Source organism: Bos javanicus, chromosome X (genome assembly GCF_032452875.1).
Source record: "Bos javanicus breed banteng chromosome X, ARS-OSU_banteng_1.0, whole genome shotgun sequence".
Classification (NCBI taxonomy): Eukaryota; Metazoa; Chordata; class Mammalia; order Artiodactyla; family Bovidae; genus Bos; species Bos javanicus.
Window position 1 is genome coordinate 38219082 of NC_083897.1, and position 26876 is coordinate 38245957.

General features: G+C 55.0%; 1 protein-coding gene across 7 annotated transcripts in view; it reads left to right on the top strand.

The window, feature by feature from the left end:
* The window catches only part of ATP2B3 (ATPase plasma membrane Ca2+ transporting 3), a 61750-nt gene that overhangs the window by 26529 nt on the left and 8345 nt on the right, over positions 1 to 26876 (top strand). For 2 of the 7 annotated variants that reach the window (XM_061408947.1, XM_061408946.1), the window contains 14 exons: positions 519 to 683; positions 973 to 1187; positions 1673 to 1915; positions 2240 to 2481; positions 4768 to 5002; positions 9656 to 9835; positions 9952 to 10039; positions 10721 to 10827; positions 11639 to 11830; positions 13206 to 13419; positions 14140 to 14351; positions 15517 to 15624; positions 16983 to 17165; positions 22156 to 22309. In XM_061408947.1, the coding sequence (XP_061264931.1) occupies positions 519 to 683; positions 973 to 1187; positions 1673 to 1915; positions 2240 to 2481; positions 4768 to 5002; positions 9656 to 9835; positions 9952 to 10039; positions 10721 to 10827; positions 11639 to 11830; positions 13206 to 13419; positions 14140 to 14351; positions 15517 to 15624; positions 16983 to 17165; positions 22156 to 22309 (2538 nt within the window). Of the gene's footprint in view, positions 1 to 518; positions 684 to 972; positions 1188 to 1672; positions 1916 to 2239; positions 2482 to 4767; positions 5003 to 9655; positions 9836 to 9951; positions 10040 to 10720; positions 10828 to 11638; positions 11831 to 13205; positions 13420 to 14139; positions 14352 to 15516; positions 15625 to 16982; positions 17166 to 17835; positions 20450 to 22155; positions 22310 to 26876 lie in introns of those variants that run through there. The other 5 variants (XM_061408942.1, XM_061408941.1, XM_061408943.1 and 2 more) reach the window with 3 other exon arrangements.

Consider the following 26876-nt stretch of genomic DNA (forward strand, 5'->3'; position numbering starts at 1 on the left):
CATAAGGGGTGGTGAGGAACACAGCACCACTAAGTTAGTGTGCACCAGGGGAGCTGTGACGGGACTGCTAGTTCCAGAGAGGAGGTGGACAGACAGCAAGTAGAGAGGAGCAAAGGCCTGAGCCAAGAGCAGGGGAGGACAGCACGGGGATTCTTGGGCCTCCCTGAGGGGAGTGGGGACATGGCTTCGACGCCAGTGTGCCAGAGTCAGCTCTGGGTTCTGGAACATTCCATGGACCCCAGGTCTCCGCTCTTGGGTATTGAGGCTTGGGGCATCACAGGACCGGCCACTCTGTGTGCATGCCCCAGTTAGCAGTGCTTCTGTCTGTCTTCTCTCCCCCTGCGAGGCCCCGAGAGGAGCATCTCGGTCCTGCCCTGGACAGTGCCCACTTCAGGAGGGCCTGGGCTGATGAGAGAGGAGGGCTGGCGTGCCATTGCTTGCCCTGTGAAAGCCCCCCTTGTAGCCGTCACCCCAGCAAGCAGGTCCTAACCTTGGCTTCGGGCTTCTCCTTTGTACAGCAAAGAAACAGGATGGGGCTGTTGCCATGGAAATGCAGCCCCTAAAGAGCGCAGAGGGCGGGGAGATGGAGGAGCGGGAGAAGAAGAAAGCCAATGTGCCCAAGAAGGAGAAATCAGTCCTTCAGGGAAAGCTCACCAAACTGGCCGTGCAGATTGGGAAAGCAGGTGGGGGCCGTCGATGGGGTAGCCGGGGGGCCACCTGGTGGGCAGGGAGGATGCTGGGTTCCTGGGCTTGAGGCTGGGCCAAAGAGAACAAGTGGGCAAGTGAAAAGGGATGGGGACCATGGGCCAATCAGCCAGGGGACCGGCCAGGGACACATGACAGCCTTCAGGGCCCGCTTCCGCCTCTTCTGGTGAGGATGGACTGTGACCCTCCAAGAATCCAGGGACAGGCTGCAGCATCCCTTATCTCTTCCGTCTTGCTCTCCCTTCCTGCCTCTACTGCCTGTGGCAGGGCTGGTGATGTCCGCCATCACTGTTATCATCCTGGTCCTCTACTTTGTGATCGAGACCTTCGTCATAGACGGCCGGATGTGGCTGGCGGAGTGCACGCCTGTCTACGTGCAGTACTTCGTCAAGTTCTTCATCATCGGTGTCACTGTGCTGGTTGTGGCTGTCCCAGAGGGCCTGCCTCTCGCTGTCACCATCTCCTTAGCTTACTCTGTCAAGGTAATAAAATCAACACACCATGGATACGAATCCCATGGTACCAGGATACAGAACCAGGACTCGAGGCACAAAGCCCTTAAGCAGCTTGAACAAGCAAGGACCAGATAAAGTTTGGGATCGCTCAGGGGCAGAATGGGGGGGCGGGGTGGCGAGCAGGGATGCAGAGCTGGGTTTGGACATCCTTGCCCAACCCGGCCTCCTGGACATGGGGGCACCACGAGCCAGCATCTGCCGGATGAGGGCAGGGTCCCAGGGGGGCAGGGAGTTGAGATGGGGGAAAAGATGAAGGACGACCCCTAGGACACAGGGGGGGAAGGCAAAGATCATGGTGGGTGGGGAACCCAAAGGGCCTGCCTGAGAGGGGGCACCGGGCAGGGGCATCATCCTGGCCCATCTGAGCTGTGCTTCTTGCTCCCTCACCCCCTGGGCCAATCCCCTCCCCCAGGACAGCTAGCTACCCAAGCCTCCATCTGTGCCCTTTACAGAAAATGATGAGGGACAACAACCTGGTCCGCCACCTGGATGCCTGCGAGACCATGGGCAATGCCACAGCCATCTGTTCTGACAAGACGGGCACTCTCACCACCAACCGCATGACCGTGGTGCAGTCCTACCTTGGGGACACCCACTACAAAGAGGTTCCAGCCCCCAGTGCCCTGACCCCCAAGATCCTCGACATCCTGGTCCATGCCATCTCCATCAACAGTGCCTACACCACCAAAATACTAGTGAGCTGGGAGCCAGCGGTGGGCGGGCCCAGGCAGGGGCGGCAAAGCATGGCTGCTGGGTGGGCTGTCGCCAGGGGCTGGCTAGGTTCTCTTAAGGACATTTTTGAGCAGGGCCACAATCATTTCTGGGGTTCTGGGCTCCCTCCTCATCTGTGGACCCTGGGCAGGGCCTGTAGGTTCTGGAAGCCCTTCACAGCCCAGTGAATGGAGGGAAAGCTGCCCATCTAGTCCATGCTGGAGGCCAAGGCTGGCCTGGGGTCCAAGGACAGTAAGGTGGGTGGACTTGGGGCCCCCAGGGCCATGTTGGTTCTCCTCACCTCACAGCCTCCAGAGAAGGAAGGCGCCCTCCCACGCCAAGTGGGCAACAAGACGGAGTGTGCTCTGCTTGGCTTTGTCCTGGACCTCAAGCGGGACTTCCAGCCGGTGCGGGAGCAGATTCCCGAAGATAAGCTTTATAAAGTGTACACCTTCAACTCGGTCCGCAAGTCCATGAGCACGGTCATCCGCACGCCTGATGGTGGCTTCCGCCTCTTCAGCAAGGGCGCCTCAGAGATCCTGCTGAAAAAGTGAGTGGATGAGACGGGCTAGCCAAAGGCTATGGCGTTTCTGGTTTTCCTATTGCAATAGACAGTAGCCTGAAACTGGCCCTTTTAATCACTTTAAAGTGCATTCAGTCCCAGAACAAGTTGATAACCCCAAAGGAAACCCCGTGCCTATCCCCATCACCCCAGTTCTTGCAGGAGACTCGGGTTCAATTCCTGGGTCGGGAAGATCCCTGGAGAAGGAAATGGATCTACTCCAGTATTCTTGCCTGGAAAATCCCATGGACAGAGGAGCCTGGTGGGCTACAGTCCATGGGGTCACAAGAGTCGGACACGACTTGGTGACTAAACAACCAAACAAATAACCAACAACATCTGCTTTTTTGTTTGTGAATTTACCTATTACAGACATTTCATATGAAGGGATCATACAGGATGTGTCACTTTGTATCTGGCTTCTTTCACGGAGCGTGGTTTGCAAGGTTCATCTGAATTGCAGCCCTTATCAGTGCCTCATCCCTTTCTGCAATGGAATAACATTCCATTGCATGGGCAGACCACCCTCTACTTATCCAGTTGTCCTGTTGGCAGACCGTTGAGTTGTTTCCACCTTTTCGCTACCGTGAGTTGTGCCACTTTGAAGGCTTGCGTAGAGTTTCTGCTTAAACACGTATTTTCAGCTCTCTTGGGTATATTCCTGGGAGCAAAACTGGTAACTCCATGTTTCATCTTTTGATGAATGCCAAACGGTTTTCCTCAGCAGCTGTCCCACTTTACCTTCCCATTATCAGTGCCTAAGGGTTCTAGCTTCTCATCCTCACTGAGTTATTACCTGATTATTGTTGCTGCTGTTGTTAGAGCCGTTGGGATCGCATGGCAGTTTTGACCTGCATTTTGCTGATGACTAGGGATACTGGTGCCTTTTCATGCGCTTATTGGTCATTTGTTTAGCTCCTTTGGAGGAATGTCTATTCCAGCCCTTACCCATCTTGGATCTGAATTCTTTGTCATTTTATTGTTGAGCAGTGAGAGTTTTCTGTACATTCTGAATATTAGATTCTTAACACATATCTGATTTCAAAGCATTTCCTCCCATTCTGTGGGCTGCTGTCTTTTCACTCCCTTGATAGATTTCTTGTTCCCTATCTTGATTTGTCCTTGGGTGCACAAATGTCTTTCAATTGGGAAGTCCAATTTATCTCTTCTCTTTTGTTGCTTCTGCCGGGTTCCTTGTAGAGGTTAGTGATGTTCTCAAGGTGATAGCAGTAATAGCAGCACAACTATGAATATACCAGGAGGAATTGCACGGGTGAATCATGTGCTGTGTGAATTAGATCTCAACGGAGCTGTTAGGAAGACTGAGGCAGTGCCCTGCCAAGTGCCCTGCCTGCCCCTACCCCTCAGCATTCACACCTTCCCTTGGCCTTGACCTCTGCAGCCCTCAAGCACCCTCCCCCGCCCACCTGGCTCCTCAGCTGCCTTCTCCAGAGGAGCTGCCTTCTAAGACTTGACCTAATTGTACCTCAGTGCTCACCCCTCCCCCCAACCCGCCTCCTTCTGGAGCCTTCAGGACAAAGGCCTGAGCAGAATCTCCACAACCAACATTTTTTCCTTCCTCACCAGTCTTCTTGGGGCCTCCACTTGTCCAATGGCCATGCCGGCCCCCGGGGATCAGGTTTCCTTTGCTCCTTCCTTTTCTGTGCCCAAATCCTGTCAGCCCTCCCCGTCCCAGCCTTTCTGGAGCCTTGGGTTTTTGCTAACATCCCCCCTCTTGCCCCAAAGCTCAACAGGGAAAACGCAACACACACACACACACCCGCCAGGTCCCATTGAATGTGCAAAGATGTGCTGCACAAGTGTCTGAGCTCCTGGCTCCCGGGGAAACAGAGTACCATCAACCTGGTGCCAGAACCAGAAGTCCTCAGTCAAGGTGTGGGCGGGGTCACCCTTCCTGGAAGACCTCCAGGGTAGGATGCTCCCTGGCGTGTCTCCTTGGTCTTCTTTGGCTTGTAGCTGCATCTCTCTAGTCTCTGCTTCCATCATCACACAGCCTTGTCCCTGTGTCTGTGTCTCTATGTGTTCACTCCTCTTTATAAGGACAGCAGGAATTGGATTGAAGGCCCACACTCATCCAGGATGACCTCATCTTAACTTGGCAACAAGCCTCTTTCCAAATAAGGTCACATTCTGAGGTTCTGGTGAGAACAAGGTGGGGGGTCTCCTAAGCCCCAGCAGCAGCAGAGCACCACCCCCCTCGGAGAAACCCTTTACCCTGCCTCACACCAGCTCCTCCCGCTCCATCCGCCCCAGGTGCACCAACATCTTGAACAGCAATGGGGAACTCCGCAGCTTTCGCCCTCGGGACCGGGATGACATGGTGAAGAAGATCATCGAGCCGATGGCCTGCGATGGGCTCCGCACCATTTGCATCGCCTACCGGGACTTCACCGCCGCCCAGGAGCCCGACTGGGACAATGAGAACGAGGTGGTGGGCGACCTCACCTGCATAGCCGTCGTGGGCATCGAGGACCCTGTGCGGCCCGAGGTAGCTTGTCAGGATGGCTGAGGGAGCCGTTCTTGTCTGCATGGGGCCTCGGCCTTGAGACACAAATGCAAGGAGGGGACTGTGCCTTCCTCCTGTCCTCCTGGCCATCACGACCCTCCCTGCCAGGCTTTCTAGGTAGAACACACGGCAGCCAGCCAGCCAGAGTTGGACCAGGTGAGGAAGGTGGACGATGGCAGAGCCTCGGGGGCATGGCAGCCATGGCCCAGTTCAGACCTCCCAGGCGTGCTGGAGCCCCCTTGTCCTCTGGTGCTGGCACCCTTCAGGAGGCTCTGTACTGCCCTCTGGAAGGTCCCCTCTGGCTTGGCATCCATGCCTGGCTCAGGTTCTGCTCTCCCAGGGGAGAGAGGGCAGCAGGTAGAACCCTGATGGCTGCCAAGGCTAGCAGAAGTGATGGACCAGAGGGGATGATGAGGAGGGGAGGGAGGAGCCAGGGACAGCTGACTGGGCTCTGGTTCAGAGAACTGGGTACATGGTACTTGGGGAGCGCTGGGAGAGAGGAGGACAGTTCTCAGCTGAAGCTTTGATTGGGGCTGAGTGGGGTTCCGGACATCCCTATGGAGAGGTCACATGGTTAGGTGGAAAGCTCAGAGCAAAGGTCCTGGCCAGAGGGACATTGTCCGGAAGTGACTTTACATGACTTAGGATCATGAGGGTAGCCGAGCAGACGGTGGGAGAAGCCTGCAAAGGAAAGGGCCAGGCAGGGAGGTGAAACCATGGGAAACGTGTTGGCTGGAGCAAGAGGGCGGGTGGCCCACCCCACCCTGAGCTAAGCAGGTCCTGTGGGATGGCACAGGGAGCCAGTGCTTAAAGATGACTTCACTCAGAGCTTTCTTGAACAGGAAACACACCAACAGGGTAGAAGCTAATCAGGGCCTAGAGAGGAAGAGCAATGGGGAGAGGTGCATGTCCTTCAAGATGTGAAACCCCATCTTGGAGGAAGAGAGCCTACTAGACTGGCCCTGGAGTGGGCCCAGAGAAGGTGGGCAGTGGGTGGAGCTTCCCAGGAGAGCAGGATGAGAGGGTGCCATTGAGGGTGGTAGGGCCACCCCAAGGGACCCAGAGAACAAGCCTTTCCCCTCACCAGACCAAGGAGAAACTTTGAGGCAAAGAGGAGGGCTGTGTCCAGACAGCAAGCTGAGTCCTAAGGCCATGTGGCCCTTGCCTAGACTGACGGCCTCCCCCTCTGAACAGAGCCATTCACCACTGCTGTCCCCAGTGTCAACGGCAACAGCTCTACACTTTTCTACCCAGCTATCACAGACAGAGGAAGATGAGGTTCCCAGATTCCCAGGGCCATGGCCAAGGCCATGTCCACAGCATCATAACCAGGCCATCCGGCCCTTCCACCTCAGCCCCCTGGGCCAAGGAGCCCTTCCAGTTTCCCCTCATTTCCCCCATAAATATTCATTGCAAACTGAAGCTCTGGTCATCAATACAAAGTTGGAGGCCTGAGATGTATGCATACATCCTAAGACAGAACCGCAGAGGCAGGTCCAAGGTGGCTTGAGACTGGGGACTGGGGTGGGGGCTAGATGGAACAGTCCAGAAGGCAAGCATGTGGGTGGGGCAAGGCCTAGACCTTTCCCTGTTGGTGCTCTTCTCAGAGATACATTACAAAAAATAATAATAAGTCTTCATCTTAGAAAAAACCTGGATAAAATTTCCAAGAAGGTCACCACGAAGGCTCAGCCTCAGTGGCTGCCCCAGTGGGCTGAATCAGAGGGGGAGAGCGCCTTCGAGGCAAAGTAATGGGGTGCTTGTTTAAGAACCAGAAATCGCCTTGGTAAAGGGGCCCTGGGGGCAAGATGGCTCATCTCTGGCTAGAGAATGGCTACATGAGAGGCTGGGCAGCAGGTGGCACCAACACAGCCAGGACGGGGAAGCCAGGCAGGACGCCCTCCCCACCGACCATGGGGACCAGCCAGCAGGCGGTGGCCAAGGAGGACACCCTGTGTCCCAATGGCAGGCAGTAAGACCGATGGCACTGTTAGACTTGCCAGGATGTCTGTGGGCCTGGGACAGCTGCAACCCAAAGGTGGCCTGGCAGTGGCATGTCTCTGCCCCTGGGGGATCACTTGGCCCCTGTAGGCATGCTGTATTTATGCCAGAGGGGTGCGGGGGCTCATGCAGACATGAAGCCACCAGGCATCAGTGGACCAGGGCTGTGTCCATTGGGACAGCAGGGAGGCAGGTGAGGAAGGACAGTCACCCGATGAGGGAGAGGGCACCTACAGACGGAGGGGAGCTTCCTGCTACCTGCCTGGGAGGCCAAGGGTCTTTCAGACCAGACAGGGAGCCAGCGGGGCCACAGCCACGTGGAGACAAGCAGAGGCTAGATCGAAGATCCACGTGCTCAGGCATGTCATGACCACTGGGTGACAGCAGAGAGCCAGCTACCAGACGCTTCAGAGCCAGGAGGGAACTTGCTGGGAGGGTGTCTCCAGGCAACTCCCAAGGATCCCCAAAAAGCAGAAACGGTCCTGGATCGAGGCTAAGCAAGGAGACACACATATTATGGAGGGGGCGGGATGCAATGCCCCTTCCCGGGGCTGGGGCTTCTAGGCCACTTGGCAGGATGTGTAAGGTCACTCTGTCCCAGTCCTGGATACCCATCCTCTCCCTACTCTCTCCATGGGAGAAATCACAGCCACCACCCCTTGGTTTGGGAGGCCCTCAGCCTCCCAAGTGCCCCGATGTGCCAGGCCAGGGCTCCCCCACAGCCCACCTGGCCCAGCCTACCGGCCACCTGCCCTGAGGTCTCATGGATGCTCTGCCCCCCACCCTTGGCCCATGCTTCCCCGGCCACCACACATGTGTGTTCCGGATCACCCCTCTGTCCCCAGTGCCCAGGCCCGGTCGCCAGGCCACACCTGGGACATGGCGGGCTCTCTCACTCTCTGTCCCCAGGCTCACATTGTCCCCAGGCTCACATTGTCCCCTGGGCTTCCAGCAGTGCCCACTGGGAGCTCACAGAGGGTTGTGCTGGGGCCAGCGGACACAAGGGTCTCCCCAGGCTGCACCCCATGCCAGGGCCCCATCTGGGCATGTCACAGGCCTAGGTCTCACCTCCTAATCCAGTTCCCTGAGCTCTGAGCCTCCTGTCCCCTCCTGGCCCTCAGGCACTGTCGCCCTGGCTCCCCTCCACACTGCCATCTCAAGGCTCACCAGCCCATCCTCATCGAAAAAACAAGAGTGTCTCCACTCTCTGGGACAGGAGCACCACCTCCTAGTTGGTCTTCACTCCCTACAGCCCATTTTCCCCTCAGCACCAGAGGGATCTCTTGTTCTGTCTTTTCTGGAATCTACTCTTACATTAGGAAAATGGAGATGTGAGGAACCATAGCGATGGCCCATTTCTGCCTGAGAACACCTAATCATGTCAACCCTATGGCTCTAAAAGTCTTGAAAGTGAAAATGTTCATTACTTAGCTGTCTCTGACTCTTTGAGACCCTCTAGACTAACCCACCAGGCTCCTCTGTCAATGGGATTCTCCAGGCAAGCATACTGGAGTGGGTGGCCATTTCCTTCTCCAGGGGATCTTCCCCACCCAGGGATCAAAGCCGCATCTCCTGCCTTGCAGAAAGATTCTTTACCAAAGTTAGTCTTGTGTTAGTCGCTCAGGAGTGACTGACTCTGTGACCCCATGAACTATAGCCCCCCAGGCTCCTCTGCCCATAGGATTCTCTAGGCAAGAATACTGGAGTGGGTTGCCATTTTTTCCTTCAGGGGATCTTCCTGACTTAGGGATCAAACCTGCCTCTCTTACATCTCCTGCATTGGCAAGCAGATTCTTTACCACTGAGCCACATGGAAGCCCATCTGTGCGTGTATGTGTGTGTACGTGTGTGTGTGAATATATATATATATATATATATGTGAAAGTAACAGTCACTCAGTCATGTCCAACTCTTTGCGACCCCATGGACTATACAGTCCATGGAATTCTCCAGGCCAGAATACTGTAGTGGGTAGCCTTTCCCTTCTCCAGGGGACCTTGCCAACCCAGGGATCAAACCCAGGTCTCCTTCATTGCAGGCAGATTCTTTAACATCTGAGCCACAAGGGAAGCTGTTAAAGTCTTAGGTTTTATATTATTTAAAAAATAAAATAAGAGATGCAGAGACAAGTCAATCAAGGCCTGGGAGGGGAGGCCCATGATGGCTCCTGCCATCCGATTGATGGGGCAACTGGGACCAGAAGTTCTTTTCTCATCCTTCTGGACCTCACAGATACGGTACCCCACCAGCTAGCCTGCTAATGGGACTGGACCTGGCTCAGCTGCTGTGGGTCTCCACTTCCCTGGTGGAAACTGGGTGATTTCTACAGTCACCTTGCTGGACACGGGCCCAGTGGTGCTGCTCAACAGCGTTCCCGTGGCTTCTCTTGGCCTTGTGCCTGGGGTCAGGGCCTGGGTCTGAGTTGTTGCTGCTCCCTGGGACTGGCACAGGGAAGAAGGCACCTGGTAGGGGATGGGGGACCCTGCTCCCTGCAGGTCAGGCCACTTCCCTCACCACCTCCAGGCCCCATGGTGAGACAAGGGGCACCACAAATCTGGACGGAGGAAAGGCTAGATCTCAGACACTGGTGCATCTGGCCTGGACAGCTGCACCCACCCATCTTATTCCTTGCAGGTCCCTGAAGCTATCCGCAAATGTCAGAGGGCTGGCATCACAGTCCGCATGGTGACGGGGGACAACATCAACACAGCTCGTGCCATTGCAGCCAAGTGTGGCATCATCCAGCCCGGGGAGGACTTCCTGTGCCTGGAGGGGAAAGAGTTCAACCGGCGGATCCGAAACGAGAAAGGCGAGGTAGTTCTCCGCCCATTAGTGCCCTGGCGGGTCCAGGGTTCTGGCACTTTCTTCACCCTGCCCCTTGGTTCAGCCCCTTCAAGACTCTGCAGCATCTACGTGCTTTCCCCTCCCAGATAGAACAGGAGCGTCTGGACAAGGTGTGGCCTAAGCTGAGGGTCCTGGCGCGATCATCTCCCACCGACAAACATACTCTGGTTAAAGGTAATGGAGTGGGCTCGCTCATCACCCTGCCTTCCCCCTGGCCCAGGTGGCATGACACGGGGGGGTGTGGCTGTCACCTCGATTGTGGGTCGTCTGCTCCCAGATGCCCAGTGCTGAGCTTCCAAGCGGGTGTCTGGGCCCTGCCTAAGAAGCAGGCTACTCAGCTCTAGACACGTGGCCCCTGGAGATTTTGTCTCAGAGGAAATCACTATGTCCTCCCCAAACCTCAGTTTCCTCATTGGGAAAATGGGGATAATAATGGAGACTCCCTCCAAGGGCTGAGTGGCCAGAGCTCGCCCCTCCACTCCCTTGCACTCACAGTATGAATGGAAGATGCCAGTAGGGGCCAGCCTCTCATCAGAGCAGATGGGCAAACTGGGGCCCAGGAGAAGGAGACATTTTTCCAAGTCACCCAGTGCCAGGCCCCTGCCTTGTACCAAATCCCACTGCCCTGTATTGTCTCATTGGGTGAGGGACCTGGGTGGGAGAAGCAGGATGCAGCTGCCAATCAAGGCACAAGACTTGGTCCCAAAGGTGATGGAGTGTATGGAGAGTTGGAGGCAGTGGGCTTGGTGGCAATCTCAAAGGCTTTCCAGAGCCAACTGGCCTCCCACAGCCCGGGGCTGGTCACCCGGGGCTGCAGATGGCGGGAGCCGTGCCCTGCCCCTACCTATGTTCCAGGGATCATCGACAGCAACACGGGTGAGCAACGGCAGGTGGTGGCCGTGACAGGAGATGGCACCAATGACGGGCCAGCCCTCAAGAAGGCAGATGTGGGCTTCGCCATGGTAAGCCACCTGCTGTGCCAGTCTGGGTCACCATGCCAGGTGGTGCCCTGTGACAGAGGATGCATAAGCTTTGGGCAGGAATGTGGGAGCTAGCATTGAGGCAAGTTTCCAAGTGCCATACATTTCTTTCTCTCACGTCCTGACCACCCAGTCCTCTGCCAGTGATTTGTGCCAAGGTATTTGGTGTGATGGTACCCACGGTGACGAGGGACTGGCTGCATTGCTAGGGGGTCACGGGGACTTGCCTGCTGAGCATTTGCCTCACCATCTCCAGGTCCAGTCCGAGTGAACCTCAGCCCCAAGTATGATGAGCCGAGTCCCCACATGAGCTTTTCCTCTGTGCATCTCTCTCGTGGCTGAAATAAAGCTGGTTCTTTCTGTAAAAACAGCTGAGCAGGGTGGCCTTGGCACAAAACGGGCTATGTTTGGCTGCCAAAGGCAGAAACCAAGCAAGGCCTCTCCCAGCCCACCTCAAAGGAGGGGCGCGGCCCTTGGAGTGCAGGCACCGGGGGCACAGAGCAGTCCTTCCCAGGGCCATATCCAGAGGGGGCCCAGCCCCAGCTCCGGGCACTGAGGGAACCCAGCTGGGCAGCACCATGGTGACCTGTGTGGGCTGGGAAGCCGTGTTCTCTCTCTGGGATTCCCAGGGGCCCCTTACACAGGGACCCGACAGAAGACCAGGGGGAGGCCACTGCAGGTGTGGTGTCTTCTTCATTTGTGAGCAAAACTTCTGTAGTACGAGGACACGTTTGGAGTGAGCAAGGAGAGCTGGGGAAGGGGCCTGTGGACATGGTATGTGTGTGCCCCCCAGGGCATCGCAGGGACAGATGTGGCCAAGGAGGCCTCAGACATCATCCTGACGGACGACAACTTCACCAGCATCGTCAAGGCTGTCATGTGGGGCCGCAATGTCTACGACAGCATCTCCAAGTTCCTGCAGTTCCAGCTGACGGTCAACGTGGTGGCCGTGATTGTGGCCTTCACGGGCGCCTGCATCACTCAGGTGGGTGCTGGGGCTCTCCCTTCCATGACCACAGCTCTCCCACCTGGTGCGCCTGGGCCTCAGGGCCCAGTGGTGGAAGCCAGGTTTTTCTTTGCTGCTGACTTTTTTTCCTTTTAGATAGAATTCACCTAACAAAAATTCACCGTTCAATGACTTTTAAGTACATTCACAGCACTGTGCCATCATCACCTCTGTCTAGTTGCATCGTGTTTTCATCACCCCGAAGGAAGTGCCATCCTCATCAGCAGTCACTCCCCACTCGCCTTCCACCACTTCTGGGCATTTCAACTCCATGGAAGCAAATCATAGGTGGTCATTTGTGTCTGGCTTCTTCACTTAGCACAATGTTCTTAAGGTCCATTCATGTTGTAGTAGGTACTTTATTCCTATGGATGGCGGACTGACGTTCCATTGTATGGATAGACCACCTAGCTTTTCTGCATCCTTTCATCAGTGGGCATTTGGGTTGTTTACACCTGTGGCCACTGTAGACTTGTGTGTGCAAGTCTTGTCCTGTGTCTGCTGGGAACTCTGTGGTTAACCTCTGCAGGAGCCTCTTCCCCTTTTTCTGTCATCCAATTCTCCCCATTAGTGAGTATTAAGAATTTGTCTCTCTTTCAAAGGTATTTTTTAATTGAGATAAAATCCTCATAACATCCTCTGTACCATAATAGCCGTTTGAACCAAAGTGTACAATTCAGTGGTTTTTGATGCTGTCTCCATCTTATGCAACCGTTACCTATACCTGTAGCCACTAAACAGCCACACTCCACTCTCCTCTCCCCCCACCCCTGGCACCCACCCATTTGCTTTCTGTTTCCATGGATCTGTCAGTTCTGGAAGTTTCATAGGAATGGACTCCTACAGGATGTCCTTGGTGTCTATCTTCTGTGAGGCTCATTTTTAACCAAGAAGTCAGAAGTGATGAGGAGGAAGGCCCAGTGCAGTTTCTACCTCTTCCTGGCCCATGGGCATGGGAGCACAGGAGAGCACCCATCCATCATGCTCTTTTATGGTCTGGGACAACTGACAAGGGGGTGGCAACCTCCTGCTAACAATTGGGACCACATCTTCTACATCAATGCCAGCAGGTGAGAGAAGTGAGACTAACAACATTTTAAGAGCAGCAATCTGAGAGCCAGTGAAAACTCTCTGCTCACCTTAAGGAAACATAGGGATAGAAATGTCAGAATGTTACGGGAAGGCTGGATTTGTTGCAATTTCACTTGAATTAAATTCCAGTGACATTGACCCCTAGCTGAGTTTCTTCCCAGGGCCAGTGACATTGACTCCTGCCTGAGTTTCTTCCCAGGGTGTGGGGGGGGGCCAGTGAGGGTTCCAGGCCCATGTTGGGGTGACTGGCTGCTCTCCACAGGACTCTCCTCTCAAAGCCGTGCAGATGTTGTGGGTGAATTTGATCATGGACACATTTGCCTCTCTGGCTCTGGCAACAGAGCCACCCACTGAGTCGCTGCTGCTGCGGAAGCCATACGGCCGGGACAAGCCCCTGATCTCACGGACCATGATGAAGAACATCCTGGGCCATGCCGTCTACCAGCTCACCATCATCTTCACCCTGCTCTTTGTCGGTAGGTTGATCCAGAGCCACATAGGTTCTGGCCCTGTGTAGCAGTGGAAGGGACAGGTACTTGGGAATCTGATTTCCAGTGAGGACCTCTCAGTCTTCACTTCACTGCTGTCCTGGGAGTTTTCTTCTGTGTCTGGCATCAGCAACTTTTATGCGATTCTTTTATTTACATGGAGTGGGATTGTCACTTCCTCTGTTTGTGGCCTCTCTGCCTGACATCAGGGGTCAGGTGACCCTTGGTGGCTTGGCTTTCAGCACACATTCCTGGGAGCAGACTTGAAGCTCAGTGTGGTGATGGTGCTGGCCGAGGGTAATACTCACGCAAAACGTCTTTTGGGGGCACCAAAAGACAGCCTCTGGGGATACTCTCATGGAACCTTTCTGTGCAATCTTGGGAGCAAAAGCTGTTCATGACTAAGCCAAGGTTGGTCCTTGTGACAGGACAGGCAGGGCAGAGGAGGGTCAGGCCTGCCCTGAGACTTCAGTTCCCATTCCTTCCCTAGCTCAAGTCAATGTGCAAATGGGTTTCATTGTCTTCACTCATGTCCTGGGGACACTCCTATCCTGGGTGACAGCCCCCGTGGTCAGGATCCAGCCTTTGCTGTGACCTAATGTGGATTAGCCCAGGGGTGCTAGGGGACTCATGACTTCCCCTGTATCACCCGGTGGGAGGTATCACCCACCTGGGTCCAGCTCTCCTCATGTGGCCCTGGGCTTGCAGGGGAGCTCTTCTTTGACATTGACAGTGGACGGAACGCTCCCCTGCACTCGCCACCCTCTGAGCACTACACCATCATCTTCAACACCTTCGTCATGATGCAGCTCTTCAACGAGATCAATGCCCGCAAGATCCATGGCGAGCGCAATGTGTTCCATGGCATCTTCAGCAACCCCATCTTCTGCACCATCGTGCTAGGAACCTTTGCTATCCAGGTAGGATGGGCGGCTCCACTGTTGGAAAAGGTGGGGGAGAGGGGACCATCACCCCACTCTCCACACCAGCCTTGGCTTCTCTTCCCCTCCTGCCCACATTCCCCAATGCCCAGCCCTCTGAGCATCTTCATCTTCAAAAGCCCTGGCCAGGCCCCAGGCTCACCTGTTTAGTTCCAGAGGGTTTCAGTGGATCTTCCACAGAGCTGACCTCACAGGTTTTCTCACAGGTTTGCCACTCCCATATCTAGCACTCGATTCCTTGGCAAGAGGCCACCCTAGCTCCAGAAGTTTCCTGTGGTGATTCTCCCTGTGCCAGGCTGGTCACTCAGCTCTCCAGGAGGTGCTGAGCATTCAAAATCAGGGCATACTGATAGAAAATGTGAGGCAGAGTGAGGCCAATAGGCCAGTTTTTTTTTTTCTTGCAGTTTTCAGAGGAAGGCCTGCCACACCATGGGAACACCTGGGGAAGCACCCAGGCTTCTCGGGAGGCAGAGGGAGAGTGGGGAACGGAGGCAGGACCTATGACGTTGGGGGAGCAGGCTGAGGGTCTGATGGTATGAATAATTTCTGGGCTCTGGAGTGTATGGCTGTCTACCTCATGGTCTAAGACCTGGCCCTGGGTAGTTAAAGCAGGAGGACACTGGCCTGGAGGGTGAGAGTCCAGGTACAGAGGGAGTTGGAGTGCAAGCTCAGGACCAGTTGGTCTGGAGTTGGAAAGCTCGCCCTTGGGAAGAGGCCACCTCCCATGGAGCAGTGATGAGGCTGAAGGAGGCCCATTGGAGTGTCCAGCACCTAGCACATTCAGACACCATGTCCACAGAAGCTGGGGACTTGGCTAGCACAGCCAAGCCACACCTGCATGCTGGAAAGAGGATGGTCCAGGGCACCAGGGTCAGCAGGCTCCTGGCAATAAGCAAGGCCCTGAGCCCAACTGGCACAACACCCACAGCCTGTGGTCAGCTGGTCTGGGAAGCTTTTTTTTAAGCACTGGCTGAGGGGGAGATGAAGGGAAGGAGCCTGGAGAAAGGAATTCTCCCATGAATGGCCTGTCTATCTGGGTGAATCAGGAGGCCCTCTGACTCCCTGAGCTGGGCCCACAGGCAGGGGTGACCCGAGGGCTAGAGGTGCTGGCTGGACCCACCTCTTGCCCACCCCTCTCCCACAGATTGTCATCGTCCAGTTCGGTGGAAAGCCCTTCAGCTGTTCCCCACTGTCCACGGAGCAGTGGCTCTGGTGCCTGTTTGTCGGTGTTGGGGAACTGGTCTGGGGACAGGTAAGCATCTGCCTCTGCCACTTTTCCAGCCCTGTGCTCCCTTCCCAATTGTCTGAGTAAGTGCAGACAGCCCAGGGGCTCCTGTCTTGCCTCTGGGACAGGCCATGACCTAGGTGCAAAGCCACAAGTGACAGTATCAGTGGAGAGCATGCAAACGAGCATGGCCGGGATGTGACAGACCCTGGTAAAACCACCTGCCACTCCCTTTTCCACAGTAGGAGTTGAAAATTGTGCTTTAGAATTGGGTAACTTGGAAGATGCTCACATATTTGAAGCTACACAATACCTCTGTGAACCTTCAAGAGGACAAGAGAACATCTCAAGGGAAATGAGGAAATCCTCTGAGCTGACAGCGGGCAAGTCTCACACTTCTGGTTCTGTGGCTGCAGCTAAAGCTAGTTCCTAGTGCCAAAGGTTACATTAGGAAGAAAGGGCTTGGGTACTGGGGCTGGGCAGAGGCCAGGAGGGGCCAGATCAGGCCCTGGGAACACAAGAGGACCCTAAGGATATTTCTCCAGAGTTCTAGAACATTGGTGTAGGAGGCTGAGTCCAGTATGTACTTTATCCTGTGTCTCAGGCCACCTCAGGCCACCACATCAAAGTATCATAGACCGAGCAGCTTCAACGTCAGATGTTACTGTCTGGAGGTTGGACATTCAAGATCAAGCTTACATAGGGCAGATCCAGGAGGGAGCGGGAATAGGCTTCTAGGTCCCCACCACAGGACTGTCAGCAGCACGATTTCTCCTAAGAGCCACATGTGACAATATGCAAGGATACCATCACCAGGGAAGTTCCCCTGAGCAGTGCCGTCTGGGGACTTGAGGGGGAGTCACTCCTGGAGGCCTGGAGCACCCATGTGGCTCACCTCATTTTCTTGATCTCTGGGCCCCAGAGGTCAAGCTGGTATATGAGGTCCAGGCCCCTGCCAGAAATCACACTGCTGTGATTTCCAGCATTTCCATGATTTCCAGTGGCATAGACCACCGGCCTCAAGATTTCCAGTGGCATAGACCACCGGCCCTCAGCCGCTGGCAAACCAAGACCCACTCATCAGGCAGGGCCCTAAAGGTCTCCTCCTAGGAGCCAGGCCAGAGCCAGACCTTGGTCTGGTAAGGTGAGTCCCTTATGTCACATACTGTGTGGAAAGGTGACATGCATTGCTCCTCTGGGCACACACTGCCCCCTCACTGGGAGGAAGCCTTGAGAAAGTAGCCAAGAATGGTGCAGAGCAGGCGGGGGGAGCGGCCTTGGCCTGGGTCTGAGGGAAGGCCAGTGTGGGTTCCTTTCCGGACCCAGCGGCCCTCCCACTTCTGACAGTCACTTCTGCCTGCTGTCCCTCACCTCCGGCAATCCAGGTCATCGCAACCATCCCCACCAGCCAGCTTAAGTGCCTGAAGGAAGCAGGACATGGGCCCGGGAAGGATGAGATGACTGACGAGGAGCTGGCTGAAGGAGAAGAAGAGATTGACCACGCCGAGCGGGAGCTCCGCAGAGGCCAGATCCTCTGGTTCCGGGGCCTCAACCGGATCCAGACACAGGTAAGCCACTGGGAGGCTTGGCCAGTCCGGCTCTCATGCCTCGAGACAGGGGCCAGCAAGCCAGAGGTAGAGAACGGGTGAGATGAGCCTGAGACCAATAGGGCGGCCCTGGGGTCTGGTCGCCATGAGCACAAGGGCAGTTTCTTGGAGTGCCCAGCGACGGAATGTCAGTGAGAAGGCCTCTCCCTGACACCCCCTCAGAGCCCAGGTGGCCTCCCCAGAGTGGGTGCAGGTGGCAGCTAAGACTGTTTGCTGTGACCAAGAGCTGTGTCTTGGAGAGGTGAAGGCACAGGTCACCTGCTATTCGAATAGCTACTAGGACTTGTTTTATTTCCTGGGGGAGGTCCCAGGTAACGGGAAAGGGACCTTCTGAGGCCGAGGCAGACACCCACTTCAAATAGCCTTTGATGAACTCGCCATTTATTGGGTTATATTGTGAATTCTAGGGAAAGACTTCATTGGGATGCACACTCTGGCCACCAAGGTGATCCATTCTGTTCATCCCAATCTCCAAATGTCAGTGCTGGTCAAGGTCTAGGCCATCAGCGGCTGTCCTCTAGAAAGTCAGACAGTCGTGATGAGCACCCTGCTGGGGGCACTTGCGAAGGCTTCATGAGAGCCCGCCTGACAGAGCCACCCTCACTTCCTGCCCCCACCTCTTCCCGGCCAGCCTTCTTGCCAGAATGTTCCATACTTGCTGTGTCTCCGGGTCCTTCCCTGGCACTCCCTGGTGATTTCATCATGGCCTGACATCAGTCCTCACCAAGGTCTGCGAGACGTCCTCCTGGCTCCCGAGCTGGGCCATCCCTCCATTCCTCCTGCTGCCTCCCAGCGCCTTTCCGGAAGTGCAGTCCGCCCTGCTCTCCTGGCAACTTCCTGTCCCCTCTCCCTCTTCCTTGCCTGTCACTCCCACCCACTGTTGAGATCTTGGTCTGCCCCCGCCTCTTGGCTGTGACCCCAGCTGCTGGAAATCCCACAGGCCCTGGGGCGGGGTGGAGCGGGGAGGCGCCCATTCCCCACAGCCTGGCCCTCCTTGCACAGCCTCCAGATGGCAACCACCTCCTCCTCTTTCTGGCCAGATACCCAGCAGCCCTGGGCTGGGGCTCTGCTCAGCCCAGACCACAGGCCCCACCACCCCGAGCCCACCTCCTCACAGCCCCCCAGCCGCTGATGGATGGCTGCATCACTTCTGCACAAGCCAAGAACCTGGAGCTGCCCCCAGCCCTTTTCCTGTGTCCCTGAACACTTGGGTGCATGGCCATTGCATCCACAGACCAGCCACCACCAGCCTCCTCCGGGCCTAATCACCCGTGTCTCTGCCTGGATTGCGGTTTCCTGTGTCCACCCTGGACCCCTGAAGCTCTTTGTCAACCTAGCCAGTCTGTGACACTTACTACTCCCTGCTTCTCCTGTGCGTTTCTCCACGCTCTGTACCGGACCCCCAGCCCCAACTGCCCTGAGCCAGCTCCAACTGCTTCTTCCCCTGGAGACCCACGGGAGGGAAGAACACTGCCCAGCCCCTGTTTAGGCAACTTCCCGCCGTGGGCCCCTTGGCCTGGGTGGGGACCTCAGCCCACGGCTCTCACTGGCATCTGCCTGCAGCATCTCACCCATCACCATGGATTCATCCCAAAGTGCCCTCCTGGTGTGCACAGCTCACTGGCTGCTCCCGCACAGACCTTGGGGTCCTAGCCTCCAGGCGCCCCTCTCTCCTCCCCGAGCACCGGCCAGAAGCTCTCAGGCTCTCTCCTGACCCATGCGCCCTGTGCCCCGAGAACCCCTGCTGCCTTTCCAGACTTCCCTCTCTGCTCCCCCATGCTACTATGCCTCCATGCTGGCTGCTGTCTGGGTCCCAGGCCCCCTTAGCTCCTCATCCCATGAAGCCTTCTCAGAGTCCACTCCCTGCTGCCACCAGGGCATACACACTCAGGGCAGCTGTGCCTACACTTGGCATCAGAGGTGGGCAGGATGCCCCGGGGGACTTTTCAAAGCTGCAGGATCCCGGGTCACCCAGAGCCTGGGATCCTATAGGGCTGGGTGAGGGGGCACCAAAGAGCACCATGTGAAGGAGCTCCCTGGGGTCCCAAGGGGCTTCTCCCAGCCTCTGGCTCATGCCTCCTGGCATCCCAAGCACCAGCATGGCCAGAGAAGGATGTCTTCGGCCCAGCCAGAACAGAGAGTGCCCAGTAGAATGGGAAGAGCCTCTGATGCCAGCTGTCTAGCTCTCCTCTGTGGCCTCCTGCTGCTCATCTGTGAGCCTCTACCCACCCTGTCCCGGCTCCGACTGGCTCTGGGGTGTCATGCCAGGCAGGTTGTGCAGCAGAGCCTATTTAATCCCATCAGTGAGCTGAAGACAGCAGCCCTGCCCCCATCTGAGGTGTCTGGGTGGAGGTCCCTGGTGCCCCAGCTAGCTGTGTCCCCTCAGACAGAGTCTGACACTTCTGACCCCTGCTTTCCACACAAGGAAATGGGGCCCAGAGAGAAGGGACCTACCTAAGGTCACTCAAGTCTCCCTCCCCTGGACTTGGTCACATTGAATCCTCCATGCTTCTCGAGAATGCTGAACCAACGTTACTGTGGCTCACTTTTTAAAAGTTCTTTTTTACTCAAAATACCTACTTGAACCGAGAAAATAAAGCCCAGGAAAATTAAAGTCCCTTAGGTTGTATACACCCCAAGCCAAGAGAACCATTGTCTAGGGAACCAGCCTTAGATTTATGACTTTTGCAAAATACAGAATTGCTCCCAAGATTTCAGAGGCCACCACAACTTTTTATGTTGCTAAATGGAGGCCTTTCCTAACCTGCTGCCCACCCATCATGACAGCGCACCAGCCAGGCAGGACATCATTTGAGAATGTGCAGCTCTGTGCTTAGTCACTCAGTCATGTCTGACTCTTTGCGACCCTATGGACTGTAGCCCACCAGGCTCCTCTGACCATGGAATCCTCTAGGCAAGAATACTGGAGTGGGTAGCCATTCCCTTCTCCAGGGGATCTTCCTGATCCAGGAATCAAACCCAGGTCTCCCATATCTCAGGCAGATTCTTTACCATTTGAGCCACCAGGGAAGCCCAAGAATACTGGAGTGGGTAGCCTACCCCTTCTCCAGGGCATCTTCCTGACCCAGGAATTGAACTGGGGTCTCCTACATTGCTGGTGGATTCTTTACCAGCTGAGCTACCAGGGAAGCCCTCATTCCAGAATGAGTCCTCAAATCTAAGGACTTGGAGCTTTTCAAAGCACTCACGACATGGTCTATTTTGCATTCCATTATAAAGCAAAGAGAAGCTTCAGCAGTGACTGTGCCTTGTTCCTGGCCCAGTGTGGGGGCTTCTGGGATGGGGTGGGGGCGAGGGGAAATGATGTGGTATTTTGACTGATACCATCATCCCATCGGGACACCACCTGGAGAGGCCCAATCCGAGACAGGAAAGGCATTTTTTCCTTCCTTTGTTGCCTTTTCCACAGTAAGAGTCCCCTCTTGAGACAGACTTATCTCTGTAGCCTTAGAAACATCTCAACCTAGGGAAGAAATAGAAAGAGATGGCAACATCATGGCATGGGTCATCTTCCTTCAGTGTGTTGAGGAGCTCAGCACTGTGCCAGCCCTATGGGCACTCAGCAGTGGGCACACAACAATAAGTCTGTCTCACAGTGCATCCAAGGGTTGAAATGATGGACGTCTTCATTGTGGTTGGGATGGAGGGAGTCCGAGCACTCAAGCTGCCTTCTTCCTAGAGGCTGGACGTATGTCAGACACACCACGGACCCTGGTGGCTACCACGTAGCCACCTGGGAGCTTGGGAGCAGGGGCCATGACCTCGGGCCCAGAGCAGGCAGCCAGTGTGCTCTGGGCTCCAAAAATGCATACTGCTCACATCATCCAGTGAACTCTCTAGAAATAGTTCTAGATAGGCACTTTCTAGAAATTGGACCTACCTTCTAACTCCAAAAAATTCCGTAAATACACACACACACAGACACACATAGCCCACCCAAGAGGTCATTCCCTAAGAAGCACTCCAAGTGTGTCACAGCAGGCTGGCGTCCCAGAATTTATACACACAGATTTCTGATGGCAGGACATTCATAGTGCCCACCCACCCACAGTTACCTGGAAACCCATGCCTGGCTTTGCTCCACCCCCCAGCCCCCCCACCCACCCCCACCCCCTACCCCACGGCCAGCCAAAGGCAGGGTCGGGAAATCTGAAGACACTGTGTCTCTGGCAAGTTCACCCCCATGGCACTTCTTTCCCAAAGGCTCCCTGGAAGCTTAAAGGGTGAGGGCCAAAGCCAAAGCCATCTTTGCTCCCCAGACCTAGCTCTCCATTTTCCTCCCGCCCTTCCTGTGGCTCTGTGGGTAAGCATTCTGATAAGACAAAGCGGGGGCTTTGAGAAAACCCCTCCCCCTCTTGTAAAATCCATTCTTCCATTGAGATTTCCCTCTGAATACCCCTCAGTCACTTGGACGAGCCACAGGAGCAGAGTGATGCCAGGTTAGAGCCATGTAAGCAAGAACAGGTGGGGAAGGGCAGCTGTCCCCACCATTCACGACCTTGTTCCTAATGGGAGCATGTCACATCCCTCAGGTGTGTTGGGGCAGCAAAAAAGTTGAGCACTACTGACCTAGGATAACAAAGTATTGCCAGACACAGGTATTTATTGACGAGTGGCTTGCAATGAGCATATCGTGAATGCAAATGGCTCTCCCTAAAATCATTTGTGGTGCACCCGATCCATCACTAATCCCCGAGCGCCCCAAGTCTTCTGAGCCCAAATCATTCGCTCAGCAAACCGTCTCTTGATGGATGACGCAGAGGCCGAGGGCCTTGGCCACGGTCCCATCGGAAGCACCGCGGCGACCCCCATGAGGCTTTGCTGTCACGATATGCGCCCAGCATGGTCCCCGTCCCCACCTAGCCCCACCCCCGTGCGGTCCCCAGGACCACAGTGCAAGCCAACCTTTATCTCATTTTCTCTCCCACAGATGGAGGTAGTGAGTACCTTCAAGAGAAGCGGTTCATTTCAGGGTGCTGTGCGCCGGCGGTCCTCGGTCCTCAGCCAGCTCCATGACGTAACCAATCTTTCTACCCCTACTCACGTAATTCTCTCTGCTGCCAATCCCACCAGTGCCGCTGGGAGTGAGTCTTGAGTCCCCTTTTCTCTCATAAATGGCATCTCTGGGGAGGAAAAAGCCTCCAACTCTTCCTTCTCTTTTTTTTCCAGTCTTGCATCCTCCGCGCACCGTGGCTTTTCCGTTCTTTCTTTATTGCCCCGTTCAGTCCTTCCCACCAGATGGTGTGTCGCTCCAAAGCCATAGCCTCTTATGAAATGTACTGAATCCATGGCACTGCTGGACCTTCGTTCTTTTCTCTGTTTGGTTTATTTTATTTTATTTTTGTTTAGTGCTCCTTCTGTCATTGGTTTTCTTTTCTTGAACTGGTCTGCCTTTGCTGATGGTTCTTCACGAACTTGGGCCGTATTCTAGTGGCGTTGGGGACTTGGTGGGCACTTGGTCAGTGTTCTGCGGGGCAGAACAAGGTTGGCGTGTGGGCTCAGGGCCATCTCCGGGACTCGAAGGAGAAGCCTTTGCAGCATCTTTCGCAGTGGAAGAAGTCAGCCCACCAACTGGGGACTAAAGAAACAGCTTCCAGAACTCTCCTTGAGGTGGTTTCCCAAGGCAGTAGACCTGAGCCACCAGGCATTAGAGGTGTCCCCAGGAGCCCTCCTCATGCCCCAAATCCACCCTCGGCCACATTTCCATTTGTCCCCAATGCATCTTTGCTCTTTCCAAGCAGGCTTCAGGATTGGAAGGTCTTAACCTGATCTGGTCCATACTCTCTGTCCTCCTTCCTTCGAGAAGTTGGGAGACATTGATTCCTTGCTATACGTTCCACTGAAAACTTCCCGCCATGTCATCACATTTAGAAAGGAACCCAGGGGCGGTCCTAAAGAGGTAGAAACTTCCACATTTGCTCACATTTCTTTACAAAGACAAAAGGAAAGCCATTGGACCATTGAATCCACTACCCCATGGTCCCCCGAATGACAATGCAAGGAACCATGTGCACCGCCCCCCCACCCAGGGTCACCTACTTCTCATAACAAACTTGATGTTTTCAAAAACAAAACAGTGAACCTTCAGATATGAGCCTCTTTCCTTTCCTTCCAGTGGGACCTGGCAGCTCTCACTCTGAGAACACACCACTCCCCACAGACAGGAGTCGTTAACTATGCTTTTCCCACCAGACTCTGGGATTTTCTTTTACCTTGATTTCTTCTCTTTTCCTTTTTTTCCTTTGTCTTGTAGTTTTTTTTATGGTTTTTTGGTTTGTTTGTTTGTTTGTTTTCTTCTTCTTCTTCTTCTTCTTTTTTTTTTTTTTTTTTTAGGAACTGGTGAGAGGTCCCGAGTGGAGGGCGTCCCTCCTCTTGCTTAAGCTATTGTTTCAGGCCACTCTGCCCTTTAAGGAAGGGATGTGGGTTGCACTGGTCCCCACTGGGGTTCACCTTGTCCCCTTTGGAAATGTCACGCATGTGAACGCACACACACACACAAATGCATTCTCCATCCCACAGGCTACACATCCGGCTACCTTGAATGCTCACTGAGACACCCACCTGAGCCACAAGTACTGGCTGTTGGCCATCATGGGTGAGCTGGAAAGCTCCAGCCTCATCACACAGGGGAGTTGCCACCACTCCACCCAGAGAGACTTACAGGAGGCTTGGCCAGGGCCCACTGGGCAGCTGCTGCCCTCCCCCTGCCCCACTTCCTCCATGTGTTCCTTTGCCATCTCTCTCTGTGCTTTCTGTCTGTCTGTCTGTCCATCTGCCTGTCTGTCTGGGTGCCTCCAGCTTCCTCCCTTGGGGCAGTGTCTCTCCTGTGTCTTCCTTGGCTCCTAGTGCCTTCCTTCTTTCTGCTACCATGTGCCACAGCCCCCTTCCCACTGCCGGGAGCCCAGCAGTGTAGAGTAGGAGCCACTCTACAGGGACCCAAGTAGCTCCTGGCCAGAAGAAGGTTCGCTGTCCCTTCCACACCTTGTGCCACTGGGAGATGAGTGCCTTCGGCCTGCGGAGGGCTCTGATGTTCTGATTCACAAGGGGCGGCCTCAAAGGCACAGCACCTCGGAAAGGACCCCTCTGCAGAGGAAGATGCTGGATGGAGGACCAGGTGACACCAGGGGACATTCCAGATTCCAGATACTGCCCACCAAAACTGCTTCCTCCCACCATCACCGCGTGGCAGGTTGGCTTGGAACTCTAAACTGGTTCCCAGTCTGAGCTTCAAAGACCCTGAGAAATCACCAAGCCTGGCACCCACATCATGCAAATCAGGGGAAGGCCTGGTGGAGCAGAGGACAGCCCCAGGCCTTCAGTCTCTCTCTCAGAACTTACCAGTGGTCATGGGGCACAAGGTTTCCTCGGGAAAACCTGGCTCTTTCAGGAAGGCTCCTGTCCTCCTTGCCCACCACTTGGCCAGGCCGCGCCTCGTCCTGAGCACCACAGCCAGTCTCAGCCCAGTGTCACTTCTATGGAGAACCTCGGGCTGTCTAGGTGGAAGGCCCAGTCCAGGGTGTGGACGAGGATTCTGAAGGCCAGAATGAAACTTGACACAGATTACCCAACGCAGGTCCCAGCATGTAACATCAATGGAAGAAGTGGCCAGAGAATGTCCTCAGAATCTGAAGGGGAGGAGAATCCTTCCAAAAGATGTTTGGGGGGAGGCTAGAGATGCAGTGATCCTTGGGGCTCAACGTGCCCACATTCACAGCCACCCACACTTCCTAGTCAACCTCTGACATCCCCCTGAGCTGGGCTTCCCATGCCCATATGTGCTTGCGGGTCTTTGCTGCTCCTGAATTCAGGAGTCCTAACTCGGTCCCCACATCCCTGGTCAACAGGCAATGACCTCCCAGCTCCACAATGGCCTTAGCTGCCTCCTCCTTGCTCACTCAGCCATTTCTCCTGCCTGGCTCAGTGGCTGCCCCACCACAGCCATTTCATTCTTGGCCTGCCACCTCATTTCACAGGACCTCAGCCATGCTTGGCCTTGAGGCCTCCCATATGAGTGGCTTAGGGAAATTCATCCTTTACTAACCACCTTCAGTCTTTTGGAAATGAAAGGGGTGTGAAATCCTATCCTCTGTTAGTGTGTCAGTCACCCCCATTCCTGCCCTGATTACACTCTCACACAATAATGCTGGCTGTCAGGATGCCCAAGGTGGAGCCAGACAGGGAGTGTCTGTTCACTCAGGTTTACTTATAAGCAGCAAGCCCAGGGTGCCAGGTGGTTGCCCCCAGGTGTGAGGGGGGACACACAGACACACCCCAGGCCCTCCCCAGCCACACATCCAAAGCCCGTTCACATCAGCCCAGCCGTCTATACTCCAATGTTTACTGCCGCAGGGGCAGCTTGTGATTTTGGTCAGATGTGGCCAGAAGAACTCCCTCAGGGTGGTTTTGTTCTAATCAACCGTGCCAGAAACATATCATGGCAGTTGTTTTGTTTTGATTGGCTTTTGCAACATGAAAACATTCCATCCAACTTGGCAAAGCCCAGCTAGGTGGGGCCTTGGGTCTTCCATGGACATGCCCTTCTGGAGAGCAGGGAGTGTGCTCCTCACACACTCACAGAGCAGTAGTTAAGGCAGCCCCATGGAGGATGGAGGAAAGAGTCTTGCAAGTGAAAGCTGTCTCATTTGCTGGAGTTTGCTTCCTTCTCAGGAAATCCATTGGTTTCGAGCCAACTCTGCCCATGTGGGTTTCTGGGAATAGTGTATTGGCATTTGCAGTTGTCTCTTTGACAGTGTGCGCACTGTCTCCACACTAGGAACAGTATCAACCCTGCCCAAGCCTTCATGCAGGTGGGGGCCCTACCATGTGGAAGGACCTTGCAGACAATTCCAAAAGCACACACCAGCCGAAAGCCTCAGGCCGACCCTGGAAGCCCTGCTCTGGAGCCCTTCCCAGTAGGCACTTCCAGGCCAACTGCAGGGGCTGGGAGCCAGGGCTGAGACAGCTCAAGAGACTTAGTTGAGATCCTGAAGCTGGAGATGGCTGGGGTGAGAGGCAAGGCCAAGCTCCCAAAAAGCCCAGGACTCTCCATGCCTGGGTCAACTGAGTGCAATGTTGTGCTGATGCCAGCCACTGAGGCTGGACTATCCCAGTCCTGGGCACACACACATGCCCACAGAATGGGGGGTAATCTTTACAACCTCATCAGCCACCAGCATTTTCGGTTGGCCAACACCCGCAAATCCATGTCTTTTGTTTGGGATTCAGTACCTCAGTGAAAGGGCCAACTCTGGAGTTTGCATTTTCACATCTCCTAATTCCATGGTTGAGGAAAGGGAACCTTCCCCTTGCTGTCCCCTCAACTGTGGTTCCATCACCTTACATGTCTTTGTGTTGCTTTCAAGTCATGATTCACCTTCATGCCTATGGGAAGGGTTTGGGAATTGAGAACCTGAAATTCATGGAGGCCTCATGGCTCTCCCCGGCTGCTGTGCTCGGAATTTGCTCTAAGTCCAAAGCCCCAATGCCAGGGAAGCTGCCAGCTTCCTTCCTCCTACAGAAAGTTCTGGATTAGTAGTTGGTCCAGAGCCAGGCATGTCCATCAATCATGCACAGGCTTTCAGGGAGTAGAGCAAGACAGGGCAGGAGTTGGCCGGAAGAATTCTGAGTTCTGTGAGCCTCATGCTGAGACAG